At 38.0% G+C, this 14,180-nt stretch overlaps 1 protein-coding gene across 2 annotated transcripts in view; it reads right to left on the reverse strand.

The window, feature by feature from the left end:
* Positions 1 to 14,180, reverse strand: part of LOC134543153 (E3 ubiquitin-protein ligase HERC2) — a 374,433-nt gene that overhangs the window by 306,824 nt on the left and 53,429 nt on the right. For both annotated transcript variants that reach the window (XM_063388026.1, XM_063388017.1), the window contains exons 14-15: positions 13,476 to 13,685; positions 2,979 to 3,172 (exon numbers count right to left, since the gene is read on the reverse strand). In XM_063388026.1, coding sequence (XP_063244096.1) covers positions 2,979 to 3,172; positions 13,476 to 13,685 — 404 coding nt within the window. The remainder of the gene's footprint in view (positions 1 to 2,978; positions 3,173 to 13,475; positions 13,686 to 14,180) is intronic.

A 14,180-nucleotide genomic window follows, 5' to 3' on the forward strand; every position in this document is an offset into this window, starting at 1 on the left:
ATCCACAAAAGACGATGAATGAAACATTAGTTTACAAAGAAAGAACACTCTAGTGGCTAGCCTAATTTAAGGTCTAAAGCGGCTATTTAAAAACACCAGCTGTTCAACATTTTCAGCCAACAAATTTTCACGCCTAATGCTCACAGTGTTTCCAGCAGTACTAAATAGTCGTTCGCTTTCAACTTGTGTAGCTGGTATTGCCAGATACCTTCTTGCTACTTTAGCCAGAGCTGGAAAGCGTATCTTGTTGTTTTTCCACCAGGTAAGTGGGTCACCGTTCCTTGGAATTACATCTTCACGTAAATATATTTTTAGTTCTTCCTCCAGACTTGATGATTTAGTCCTAACTGATGATTGTGATGTCTTCTTCAACACTTCAAAACTTGACCACAGTGAGCAAGTCTCTTTAGCTTCACTCACCTGCTCCAGTTCTGGTTCAAGACGATAATCATTTTCAGGTTGCTGATGTGAAGTGATGTATTTCGTGCACAACAACTTTTCATGGTCTTGCAATATTACAGTCTTGAATCTAGGGTCAAGCGCCATTGAAAGAAGATCTTCTTTCACACAAGAATATGAAGGAAATCTTGATTTTAAACCTCTTTGCAGTGATTTAGCAAATGCAGTACCAGATTTGCATTGGTCTGTTTTGACATAGTTTGTAAGCATTGCTTCAATTCCATATATCAATGGGATTTTTGATGACAGTGTTGGGAACTTTGAGTAACATAACTCGGTTGTGGCCTCATCTATTGGTTGCGAAATATGTGCAATGCTAGCAGCTAGTTTCCACTCACTAGAGGTGAAGTTCTCCACTGCCATGCTCTCTCCTAAATCAGTAGAAATGGGCACCTGCTGCTCAACAAGACGTGACAGCATGGTGTATTCACTATTCCATCTAGTTGGCACCATTGGCAGTAGCTCGTGAACAGGTTTGTTTAGCTTCACTTGAAGTGCATGCAGCCTCTCACGAGCAACATTACTGTGTCGATAATGGCCAACAATAGCTCGTCCTTTTGCCAAAAGTGCTGTAATATCATGTTCATTTTTTGCATCGTGCAGTGCCAACTGTAGTGTATGTGCAAAACACTGAACATGATGAAATAAGGTTTTCCTTATGGCACATTTAAGGTTTTTTGCATTGTCTGTTATGACATAAACTGGGACTTGATCAGTTGGCAAATTCCATTCTTCCATTGCCCCTACAAGCTTTGCATGTACTGCATCTGCAGTATGTGAGCCTGGAAAGTGGTAATTGCCAAGAATATGGCATTTTAATTTGAACTCTTCTGTTAGGTAATGGCCTGTAAGCGAAATGTAGCTTTCATGTCTCCTAGATGACCATGTATCGGTAGTGAAATAAAGCGACTCCAGACCATTGATGGCATCTGTACTAATTTCATCAGCCAGTTTGGTTCTTTCCTCTTGATACAACTGTGATATAACCGTCCTTGAAAATGTTGTTCGCGAAGGAATCTCGTAGCTAGGTTCTAATTCGTTGATTAGACCTCTGAAGCCATGGTCATCCACCATGCTGTAAGGTTGAAAATCACAAGCCATCATGATAGCAATTTTTTTGTCTATTTGATTTTTCCTCACATCGCTGATGCAAAGCTTCTGTTTCTTTGCAACACACTCAAACATTGAAAGTTGTCAACTAGAAGTCTTCTTTTCTTCAGCAGTTATTTTGTTGAATTCTTTTTCAGCGGCTGGATGTTGTTTCAAGTGCCGCAAAAGTCCACTTGTCGAGCATGAAGGCGTTTTAATAATGTTTTTACACAATTTACATTCGCCACCTTCTTTCTTTTTTAAATAAAAGTTCCATATTGTGGCCATTTTTCGTTCTTTTTTATCCACACCAATAACACTTTCCTCCATCGCACTCAACTTTACTTGTTTTCGGTTTGCAATTACAACTTTACCATTACACTCACGTAACAGTTTATTTGCCTACTGTCGTATGTAAACATACGTTATTGACTCCATAGTATATACAGTTTCCTTGAGCCATGGACGGTACTTGATCATGAAAGTCTGAACATTCACCACTATCGATATGTCACTATCGATACGGACCGCAATTTAAACATCATTTTGCTTGTTATATACTGCTGGCCGTGTGTATAACCTTAGGCCATAAAACAAAATGCAATCGCGGAAGAATTTTGCAGTCATGTTTATATTTTTATTTTTTACCGTACCGTTTTACGTTGATACTTGATATGATACCGAAAATGATTTATTGTTAACTTTAATGTTGGTTTTATTAACGGAAAATAATCATTTTCTTCTGTAATTTAATGTGATAACCACAGCACAATTCATTGTTTACGTTTACCGTTTCATGTAGTGACTTGTGAACGGAAGTTGTTCGTTTTTAACTTTTTAATAATTTATTGTGTATACTATCGTAACAAGTATATCTTATTTTATTCGATCTACGTTACGTTGAAGATATGTTAATTATTTCAACATGCAACGCAAAATGCTGCCTCAATATATTATATTACCTAACCTATTTCTTGTTTACAAAATTCTCGAAAATTCCGAGCCAAAAAAATTATCTCGAGACGAGATCGAGAAAATTTCTGTCTCGACTCGTTCTCGGTGATGCCGAGACTCGCACATCACTAGTTAAGATAATCTCCGATTACGATTAATCGGTAAGTACCCATAATCGCCGATTACGATTCATCGGTATCCGCATCGGTGCACCACTAAACTAAACAGTAAGATATATAAGAGGTACTGCATCTCTTGTTAAGTACACTGTTTGGTTACAGGAATGCCAGGAATTAATGAACTCATATATTATTTTTGAGCCTCGGAGTCTATAAAAATTAATTTTATCAAGTTAATACTGTCACGTACTCAAGAGAGTAAATAAACTCATACTAAAGTTACCATATTAAAGAAAATCTATCAGAGAAATGTGCAAATTACATGATTAATAACACTTAGAAGACAATTTATTTTACCTGAGTTGGGCCGCACGCAATGCCAATGATAGCTTTGCCTTTGAGAGAAGTGAGAAGTGTCGGCTCAGAGACGCTGGAGCTCGCTGGTTCTTTAACTTGTGCATAGTCGTTTCTTCCCCAGCCATACACCTCCCCTTCCTCGGTGAGTGCAAGGACATGCACTGAACCAACCGCCAGGGAAACCACGTGCTTGTCTGGAAGTACAGACAATCATTAAAACAAGATTCAGTTGATTATTGCTAATATTTAATGTCTCAATACTACAGGGTCTGTAAATACCAATACTGTTTAGTAAAATTTTGTTACAGCTTTTAAAACATACAGGGTCTTTTTTATATACATAATAAACACAATAAAATATAATAATAAATATGTCTATTATTCCCAGGATTGTGCATATTTTCAAGTTAAAAGAGCTGAAACCTTTTAAGAGATACTTACCACATGATATAAGTAAAATGTTTCCAACTATTATATTTAATCTGCTACTTTAAATTAAAATGAGATGTCAAAAAACAACACCTTGCAAAAGATACTGGAAATTAAAGTTTCATGACTTCCAGCATTGTAACTGTTTATTTTGGGACTTATTGTAGCCTTCATGACCAGTCCAGTTTTGTTACTTTTTAGATGTCTTTCATGACCTGTACATCCCTTGATGCCTTACGGGATAAAATATTTAGCAAATAAAATCCTTTTTAAATATTCCGAACTTTATTTTTAGTTTGTGTTTCGTCTACAACAAGATTATTAAAAGTGATCAACATCCATTATAAAAATCAAGAAAATCTCGGAAAACCAAAATCAAGATTGATGGACTGAGATTTGAACCCAGTTCCTTCCGAATGCGAGTCCAATGTTCAATGTTTTACCACTGTGCCAACCTCACTCCGTTAAGTTCCCAGTGAGAATATTTCCTGCTTAGTAAGTTCAAATAATTATAAATCACTTGAAACACTTAGAACTGCAGAAAGTTACCTAAACACAGAGAACACAAATTCCACAACAAAATGACTTGCTTTTTGATGGCAAACATAACTTGACACCATCAGGAGTAAAAAAAAACATGTCATTCAAAACTCTTTCCACAGGAAAAAAATGTATATCAGAACATCGCCCGAAAATGCTATGCTCCACAATTTTTTTTTAAACCTGTTGCATTGCAATACTCAGCAAGATACAGAAGACCATTATCAGTCATACAAATACAGAAAACAATGATGCCAGGAGAAAAAGATTGAATATAAAAACCCAGTGTTATAAATTATACAGTACACTCCCTATTTAACGCGGTTGTCGGGGGACATAACTTTTACCCGCGTTGTTGCATAACCGCGATGTTTCGATGTGACCAAGGTCAAAAGGCATAAAACACCGCCTGTGTTCTAATAGGTCGGCAAGCACGCACAGTATAGACGGCCCGCCTTTGTGCGGACTTTGCATCCGCAGTTTTCACTAAACGCGGGTGAAAAAATAAAAATAATAAATTTTAAAGATAAATATGAAATGTTGAATTTTATTTTTTATTTTTCCGCATGCCGCGCACAGTTTGTCGCACGGCCTACGAGCGCGCCACACGCCGCCATACACACGTGCGGCACACAAGCTGCTGCCAGTCTCGTGGTGTCAGCCACAGTATCTGCTTCGTCTGAGTGTCCGTAACAAAGTAAGTGCAGTGTGTGCGGTTACACACGATTCTGTGGTCAAAGTCTTCTAAATAGAAAGGCCATAGTAATACTTCAAACCGAATATGAATCGCAAAGTACCGAGTTTGATTGACAAAATAAAAATTCTAGATTTACGTACTTACAGATAGCGTGTCTTTTGCAGAAGTATGCAGCAGATACGTGAAAAACGATTCTAGCATTCGTACAATATAAAATAAAGAATCGTCTATCGTGTAAAGTGGTTAAACTTTGTTATCCATGCTTACATTAAATTATAAATTGTCACATGTGGGATACAAAAATTGCGCCAAAATAATTTTAGCGCAATCAGTGGCGCCGTATTAAAAAGTCTGTTAAACATTGTCTTTACTTATTTCACCAAACGCTGTGTCGAATTGCTGAGTGTGTGTGGCCGGGTTCGGCAAGTGTTATATTCCCCAGCCTCTGGTTAAAGGTCGGGAGGCCGCTACACATAAACATATCCGGGGCTTGTTTACTACCTCACGGTAAAAGTGGTACAGTATGGTTCACGTAAGTATTGGACCACTGGGAATTCCTCGGCAAAGATTAAAAATACGCTAGCTGATTTACTTTACTATTTAATGTTAAAACATTATACCAAAGTAAAAAGATGAACGTGTATAATACAACGAATAATATTACGTCTGTAGGTTCAAGTTATAACAAAACATTTATATGTCAACACACGTGAACACGAGAAGTGTGCCGACGAAAATGAGTGAACTACTCAAGGTCACCAGACTTCCCCCCTTTCGGCTTAATCGCCCCTCTCATCACTGGCGCTTATATTCCACTCCGTCTACCCGGGTGTCTTGGTCGCATATTCTCGGCTCGCCTCTCCCCTCCCAGCGCTTGCCGTCAACCAAACCTATCCAACATCAATCCCCAGCCGAGTCACGCTGGATAATGTCGCTGGACGGTGGGCTTTATCGGGTCCCCTGTCCGATGCTTTATTTGTGGGTTAAAAAAAATGTTAAGAACTAGTGTTTCAGAAAATAACACTGGGCTGGATTGGACCATAATTTGAAAACACTACAAGATAGAGGAATAATGTACGGAGATATCTTGTTTAGAATTTCACTGCGGACATTTTCTACGCCTAGGCTTTTTTCTGCCCGATGCTTAGTTTGTGAGTTACAACGCAAAATTATCCTAATCGGCTGTCAACCATTTATTCCATTGTTTTTACTGTAGAACCTCGTTAATCCGTGACGCGCTAATTCGGGAATCGGATAATCCGGGACGATTAAAAAGTGCAGAAAAAAAAAGAGAAGTAAAAATTGTCAGCGCTTGAAATTAACGTCACGCGGGCCGGCGGCCGGCAACCACTGCAAGCCATCGCGTGGGCCGCCAAACTCTGCAACGCTGTTTGTACCGACCCTTTGTGTCGTCCCCCTTTCAGCTGTCACATTTGTCACTCTTTAAACTTGAGGGGGATGTCCTGACTTCTGCTTCCCATCTCCCTTTGTTTCCACCCGCCAACGCACGGCAGGCGCCTGGCGAGTGACGTGTCTGGCTGGCATTCGGCTGGATTAAGGAGGGGGGGGGGGGGGGGGGGGGGGCTACACAAAATTTATGTGTGCAAGTTCAGCACGATCTTATCTTTCTCTCTTCGGCTGTTGTAAATGACCGTGAACTAATGGCTAGGCAGTGCCGTATTTTTTTAAACCGAGACTAATTCGAAGACGGCCCTTACCATCTGCTGCCAAGGCGCAGTAAGCCTCGGTAGATGTTACGTCACATGACCTTGGCCTACCCAGCTGCACGCCGGTGTCTGAGAAGCTTGACAAGACCTTCCGGGCTTTTAATCGCTAGTCCGTGAAATTCTGTAATCCGTGATTATCTCGGTCCCGACCATCACGAATTAACGAGGTTCTACTGTGTTATTATTATTATTTATTTATGATTGGGGGACATGGTTTGACCCGCGATATACCCGATTCCGCGATCTATCGGGGCGCGGTATACCGGGAGTTTACTGTATTCTTAGATCTCATATAAAATAGTTTTAGTTCACTGTTTCTCCCTACTGCACACTGCATAATTATAGGGGAAAAAATATGGCATGTAAGTTTTAACATATTTATTTTTATTTTTATGATTTTTAGTATAATTAATTCTAAGAAATAATGATAGAAAAACTCTAATAAAGTTTTAAAAAACCCTTTTCATTTTCAAATTTTAATTACAACTGTGTTAACTTATTATAGATATTCTCATCAATATTGGTAAAAATAAAAATAGAAAAGCAATTTCAAACATTGTTTATACTACATTAAACAATATGAATAACAATATCTACAGAGATTTCTTTAATGTACTTGAAAATTTTTACAAATAATGAAACCAAGCAAAGAACTGCCTGGAAATTAATACATGAAAATCCTATTTGATGGATAGGGACATGCAAATTTTGCATTTGCGATAAAACTAATTTTTACACTAAATTCGTAAGTTTAACACGAATAACCTCACTTTTACATAATTTCCGATAATGCGAATTTTTTTTGCAAAATACGTCTGTTTACCACGAATAACAACACTTTTACGCCGTTTGGTAACTTAAAAAAAAGTAAATAAACAGCTGTTGTCACCATTGATAACACTATCAACGTAAAGACTACACTTGCCAATGTTTACGTTTAATTATTTATTTGAAACGACACTTTTTGGCGAACTGCACTTGTGCACTAATACGCTCACGTACTCTCTAAGGCACGTTAACAGCCATTTTGTTGGATATTTTGTGCGTTACAGTGCTTGTGTCGCAAAGCAAATTATAAATTATGCACAACTGTTCATCTTGCATCTACTATGGAATGTGCAAACTGTTTTAATTTGTTATTGTAGTGTAAACAAACTTAACAATTACGTTTTCTGTTTAAGAATTATAATTTTCGTTTAAAAATGTTGTATACAGTGCGGCTATTTTATAAAAACTGTAGTTTCTGATAAAAAACGTCTTCATATTTTCAGCAAAAGTGTGAAAGTGTAAAATATGCCGAAACCTCAAGCAACCACCAAACTTCATGAGCGCGAATTTCGTGATCGTGGGTTATATGCAAGTGATGAAAGAACATTAATGTGTCGACACTGCAATGTTAATGTCTCGTGGGATAGAAAGGACACCTGCATGAAACATGTGGAAAGTGATAAATACAAGAGGCTGGCTGTGTTGCAAACTGCAAAAAAGAAAAAAGATTCAGCAAATGAAATGGCGAAAGACACGGCGGAAGCTTTGGTTAAGGCAAATATACCACTGCAAAAACTTGATGATCCCAACATTAAGAGTTGGATGGATACATATATTGAAGGAGCAGGCAATTTACCACACTCAAGAACCCTTAGAGAAAAATATGTTCCTGAGCTTCCTAGTTCACGTCTTGAAGAGGTCAAGGCAAAGTTACTAGGAAAGAAAATTGACATTCTTAGCGACAAGACAACAGACAAAATGGGGAGGTGCGTGTTTGTTGTGCTTTTTAGGATTTTGACAGATTCTAGTCCTGAACTTCTTGTTGGTGGTGTTCACTTTCTCGAAAGCACCAATGCCACACATTGCATTCGAGCAATTCTGGATTCACTAAAAACATATAAAGTGAAATATGAAGATGTGACAAGCATAGCTACTGATTCGCTAGATATACAGCAAAACCCCTTATTTGCACTTTTCATGGGGACAAAGTAAAAAAGTGTAAAAAGCGGGAAAGTGTAAATAAAGGGAAAAGTATAAAAAGGAGTACAGTTTACCTTATTTAGAATTTTTTTCCTTTTGTTTAATAGCACATACTACAATGCAGGTACAAACACACTAACAGCAAATTTTACTTTAGTATTTAATCAATTATTAATTTACCACATTTGACAAAAATAAAAAAAGAATGAAAGCCAAAATGTTTTTCTGATTACTTCCTAAAAAATAAATTTGAAATTTTCTTCTGCTTGCTTTTTTAGCTGTTCAAGGAGATTATTTGCCTCTCCAAATTATAAATACAGTTGCAACCGGCAGGGTTTATAACAAATACGGGCTACATACACATTGCTCACAGTAAAAAAATTTTTAAGAAAAGGCCGCAAATTGATGAATATTTACCGTCAATAGCGCGCCAAACGCGGAGAAAGGTCATTGTACTTGGTCAGCTGCTGTAACGACGCGGCGGCGCATGCGCACTCTATGCTCCGCCCAGACTCATGACGCCATCAGCCGCCAACCAATAGATGCGAGCTTAGCGGAAAAAAATATAAGCTCCACCTCCCGTGTACCAATTTTATCCAGTTCTAATACCAATTTATTGGTATACGCACCAGTTTTCTCGCTGCCGTGACATGTTCAAGTTTACGTTTATCATGATGTCTTGATACCAATAATTAATTATTTACGATCCCCAGAAATAAATGGTTAGTTTAAAAAATATGGCGTCAACTGTACAATACTTCCCAAATTATAAAAGACGTATAAAACAGTTACCAAGACACCGCTCATTTTATCTTGTGAAGTTTATGTCTCGTACCAGTATTTCGGCTAAGTTGTGACATAAATACAGTATCAGAACTTACAAGCAGCCATGTTTGTACATTCATGAGTTTACGTTTTTCCCTCGTGCATTTTAGATTGTCTCCTGCTATAATTACTCGTACTTTTACACGCCTAGGCTTAAATTATTACATGTTTAGAAATAAAAGCAACTTTTCATGTTATAAAATATGTATATTTTGCTATTTAAAATGTTCATTGCCTACTAGCTCCACGGTATTTTCTGGTTGTTTATGGTTGTTACGTGACGTAAATAGCGGGATTGATTCGATTTTTGAGACGTAATTCGCGGGAAAGTATTGTATTGGACTATATGGGAACCAAACGGGACCTGAAGAATATAGTGCAAATAACGGGAAAACGTAAATAACGGTAACGTAAATAAGGGGTTTCGCTGTACATATGACAAAGTGTGTTGAAGACTTAAAATTGGTAGTTGGGGAAGACCTTCAACATGTGCAACGTCGGGCACACAAGCTAAGTCTTGTTGGCAACATTTGGGCTCAGGAGTTGAAAGATCTCAATGAAGTAGTTGTCAAAATAAAGAATGTTTTTCTGAACACGAGGAAGAGGAAACACTTGTATTCTGTTACTCAGATACAGGGTTCGACTTTAACGCCTGTCCGCCTGTCCGAGACAGGCAAATTTACGTCCGGACAGGTACATAACGAAACATGCCTGCCCGGGGGGACAGGTTACTATTAAATTTCAACGTAACATTCAGTAGTCCACACAAGTCCGTCAGGAGTACCGTATTTACCCGCATAAGGGTCAAGGGTCGCACATTTTATGCCGATTTATTGAGTAATAAAGTATGGTGCGACCCTTCCGGGAGTTTTTTACAGCGCAGTTATTCTAATCCGCGTTTTTGACCCCTCCCTTTCTCTTCTACGACTTCCACCGGCGCACCGGCGCGGCGCTAGCAAGGCTGTTGTAGAAGGGGGAGATGGGGAAATCTAAAAATAAACCAGCCAGAGGCGAGAGAGAGAGAGAGAGAGTGTGTGTGTGTGTGTGTGTGCGCGTGTGCGCGTGCGGCCATGTGGTAGTGATAACCGGTTTTCCCTCCCTCCCTCCCTCTCTACACCCAACACAAATTCTTCACGTGAGAACTGGCACCCTAAACAATTAACGTGTCTATCTTGACAGGTGTTTACGATGCAAAGGCGCTCAATATTTTAATATTATACATTAGAGTAGTTTGTGCAGCAATGTGGCGATATGTAAGTAGCGCTTAAAAGCCGCCGAAAAAAAAATTTGGTTGTCTATAAAGTAGGTTTACGGACGATAGTTTAACGTGACGTCATAGACAAACATTTATGAAATTATTGCATACTTTTAAGAATAAAAATGAATCAATTTTATTGAATTATCACTATTTTGTATGGATAAAAAGGTGTGAAATTAAATCTACAATTTAATTGATAAATTTACTTTTATTTGCACTCATTAATTCAAATATGTTTATTACTTTAACAAACAGATTATTTTAACTTTAACTTTTATACATGTTTGCTATTTAAATTCTTCCAATCTGTGTTATCTGTTAAGGATAGGACGATAGGAAAAGTAGGAAACGAATGGGAGTGTTTCAAGTTTAATGTGCCTCGAAAAAGTCAAATTGATGGTTGTTCTGATCGAGTGGAAGAGAGATAGATGCAGCGCAAGCGTACAATGAGCATAACGAGACAAAGCGTAACAGGACAATGAGCGTAACGGGACAATGAGTCATCCTTTTTTGTGCGTGCAGCCGGCGTTCATCAATGTATTAGACTTTTTCAAGATACCTTGTGAACAATAATGTTCAGTGTGAAATGGTGGAGCCAGAATGGATAGCTCTGAAAATTGTTGTTAACCAGGATTGTACTCCTGTGTACAAAGCCAGTTGGGGGGAAATAAACACAAGACACAAGAACAAATTTGTTAATATTCTTTCACTCGTGGATCTTGTGTTGTCTCTGCCTGCTCACACCGTAGATTGTGAAAGAGGATTTTCTTTGATGAAGTCTTGCGGACTGGCGCAAGAAACTTGATGATACATTATCATCACTGATGCGTATCCAGATGAAATCAAGTAGTGTCTGTGATTTTGATCCTACCCCGGCTATTGAAATTTGGTTTAATCATGGTAAGAGAAAGCGCAGATTATTTCGGCCCCCATACAGAAAGTGCGTAGCTAGGCTGCAGCAAGATGAGGAAGATGCATCTGATGACAGTTCATCTGATAATAGTTCAGACACATTAAACCAGTGATTTGTGCAAAACACTTAAATAAATATTTAAAACTCCATTATTAATATTAAAATAGTGTAAAACTGACTTGTTTTGAGTACAGTGATGTTCTTAAGCAAATATCAAGTTTATAACTAGTAATTTTTTTAACGTAAGCTGGACAGGTGGAATTAGTTACGGACAGGTAAAAGTCCAATTATACCTGTCTGTTGGACAGTCCAGTTAAATCCTTAAAATCTATCCCTGCTCAGATAGAATAAAGGTGAAAACTGCCAGTTGTTTCCAATGCCTGTAGTGACAAGGTGGAATTCCTGGTTTGAAAGTGTTTTCTACCTAGTTGAATACTTTCATTTGGTTGTGGAGTTTTGCAAGTCAGATGAAATGAAGGCTACCCGAAATGCTGCTGTGCTGTTCTTGTCCTCTTTAAGTGACGGTGAAATAAGTGTGATTCAGTGCCTGGCGGTTGTTGTGAAAGATCATAGAAAGTGTCTTGTTGATTTAATAATGAGGCTGGAAGGCTGGAGCTACCCAAACACTCATATTTTGCATGGTGAGCTTACCAAGGTGCAGCGCAAGTTTGAAAACATGAAGCAGTGCCTTTTTTTTTTTATGAAACAAAACAAGTTTTGGACCACATGAGCACCACGAAAGCAGCTGTTGTGAAAAGAAGTGTAGTGCAAGTGGCTACAAAATCTCCGGTGTAGCTTACCAGCTTGATGGCTACAGATCCAAGCAGACTTGACTTTGAAACACTGACTGTCTTTGATCCAAAAAATATTTTGATTACAGACATGAGCCCTATTTTGCTTGCTAAGTTGTGGAAAGTTTCTACTCTGAAAGAAATGGACCGCCAGGAGATGATCACCGGTTTTGGAGAGTTAAATCAGAAAGTTGAGAAACAAATGAAAGAAAGCAGTGTGGATGTAGTGAAAGCACTTCAACTTTCACAACCTGAATTTTCTGACAAGTGCCTGGAAGCAGTGTGGATGTTGTGTGCAAACGTTGTTCAGAACGCTTCTTGTCACAATACAATTATGTTCTCACTGACAATAGAACTAATTTGAAACAAGAAAAATTAGCTACAATGGCTATTTTTTTATTTGAAAGTTAAAAGTTGTGTCAAAGTATTTTGGTTCTGAAATTATTGGGTTGACTTAATTTAGAATCTGAGTTCTTAAAGTTGTATCTTTTGACGTGACGTCTAATAAACCGATGAACGCTGGCTGCACGCACGAAAAAGTGTCCCGTTACGCACATTGTTCCATTACGCTGTGTCCCATTACGCTCATTGTTCCGTTATGCTATCGGCGAGTGCAGTAATAATAGGTTATGTTACAATTGACTAAAAAATTATGGTGATTCATATAATTGATGATAGATATTTGATTACAGTTTCTTTATATGAAAACTTGTTCATAATTATATTTAAACTTTATAGCTAAATGCCAGTTTTTAAAATTAATTACAAGTCATCTACGCGTGAACTGTTTCGTCGGCTGTTTATAAAGTGAAGTGAGTTAATGTGGTTTTCATTGCTTATTACAACAACAATTTCGGCAATAAAGGTTAATTATTCTTGCATTTTAAAAATATGATTACTAATATAATTTCAAGTATTTATTCTTTTATTATTAAAATAAAAATGATTCAATTTTATTCATAAAAGTATGCAATCATTTCATCAATGTTTTGTTATGACGTTGTCACATTGAACTATCGTTTATAAACCAACTTTACAGACAACCAATTTTTTTAACCTATATTTGTGTAATTTTCATTTATAATGTTTCTTTCAATTGATGGTGCAATTATATTACAATGTTCTCTTCATATTTCTTACACTTGAAATTGTAAAAATAAAAAATAAAAATAATAAACCCACGTTTAGGTAAAATAACACCGATTTTAAGGGAAAATAACACCACTTTTCATCACAAAATAAACACACCTTTTACATGTCTCTATTGATGGACAATGTTTGCAATCCCACTTCCTGATACTTTGTATTTGTTAACAGCATAAAAATTAATGTATATTCAAGGCACTCACCTTGCAGTGCTTCAATAAGTTTGGGAAACCTAACATGCTCCTCCGTGCCGTGGCCCAGCCTGTGGGTATCGCCCTTGCCCCAGGAGTACACTTCCCCGGTCTTGGTCAGGGCCAGGCTGAACTGGGCACCGCAGTACACCTTCACCACTTCCACTTCTTGCAGCACATCGACAAGCTTCGGGGTCTTGGTCCCGTCGCTTCCCCCTCGCCCTGTTCCTCGACACAAACACATGCACGCGCGGTCAAACTCACAGCTTCCTTGATAGCAAACAAGCTGATGAGCACTTCGTGAAGTTTGCACACCCCTTGATAGTGATGGAGCCATCAGCCTATGAAAAATGATTCTGCAGTGGTCGACCACTGCCTACCGCAGCATGTAGATGAAAGAACAACACAACATCCACTATCTAAAATTTCCACCCGGAATCTAAAATTTCCACGAGTGAAAATACTACATGCCCAGCCAGGAATCAAACTCATTACCTCAGACTCAAAAGTCAGAAGCTCTAAACACTCTCCTACTGCTACTTTTCTATGAAATGCCTAACATAGCCTAACTGATAAAAATCAATAACAAATGACTAAGACTTGAGAAAACACAGTGCTGTCAAGTCTAACCTGCATATCATTGGACCTGAGTGCGATTGTTTGGCAGCAGTAAACACAATATGTTTCACTACACAGCTCAACATGAATAATGTGAAA

The sequence above is a fragment of the Bacillus rossius genome, chromosome 1, assembly GCF_032445375.1.
Source record: "Bacillus rossius redtenbacheri isolate Brsri chromosome 1, Brsri_v3, whole genome shotgun sequence".
Classification (NCBI taxonomy): domain Eukaryota; kingdom Metazoa; phylum Arthropoda; class Insecta; order Phasmatodea; family Bacillidae; genus Bacillus; species Bacillus rossius.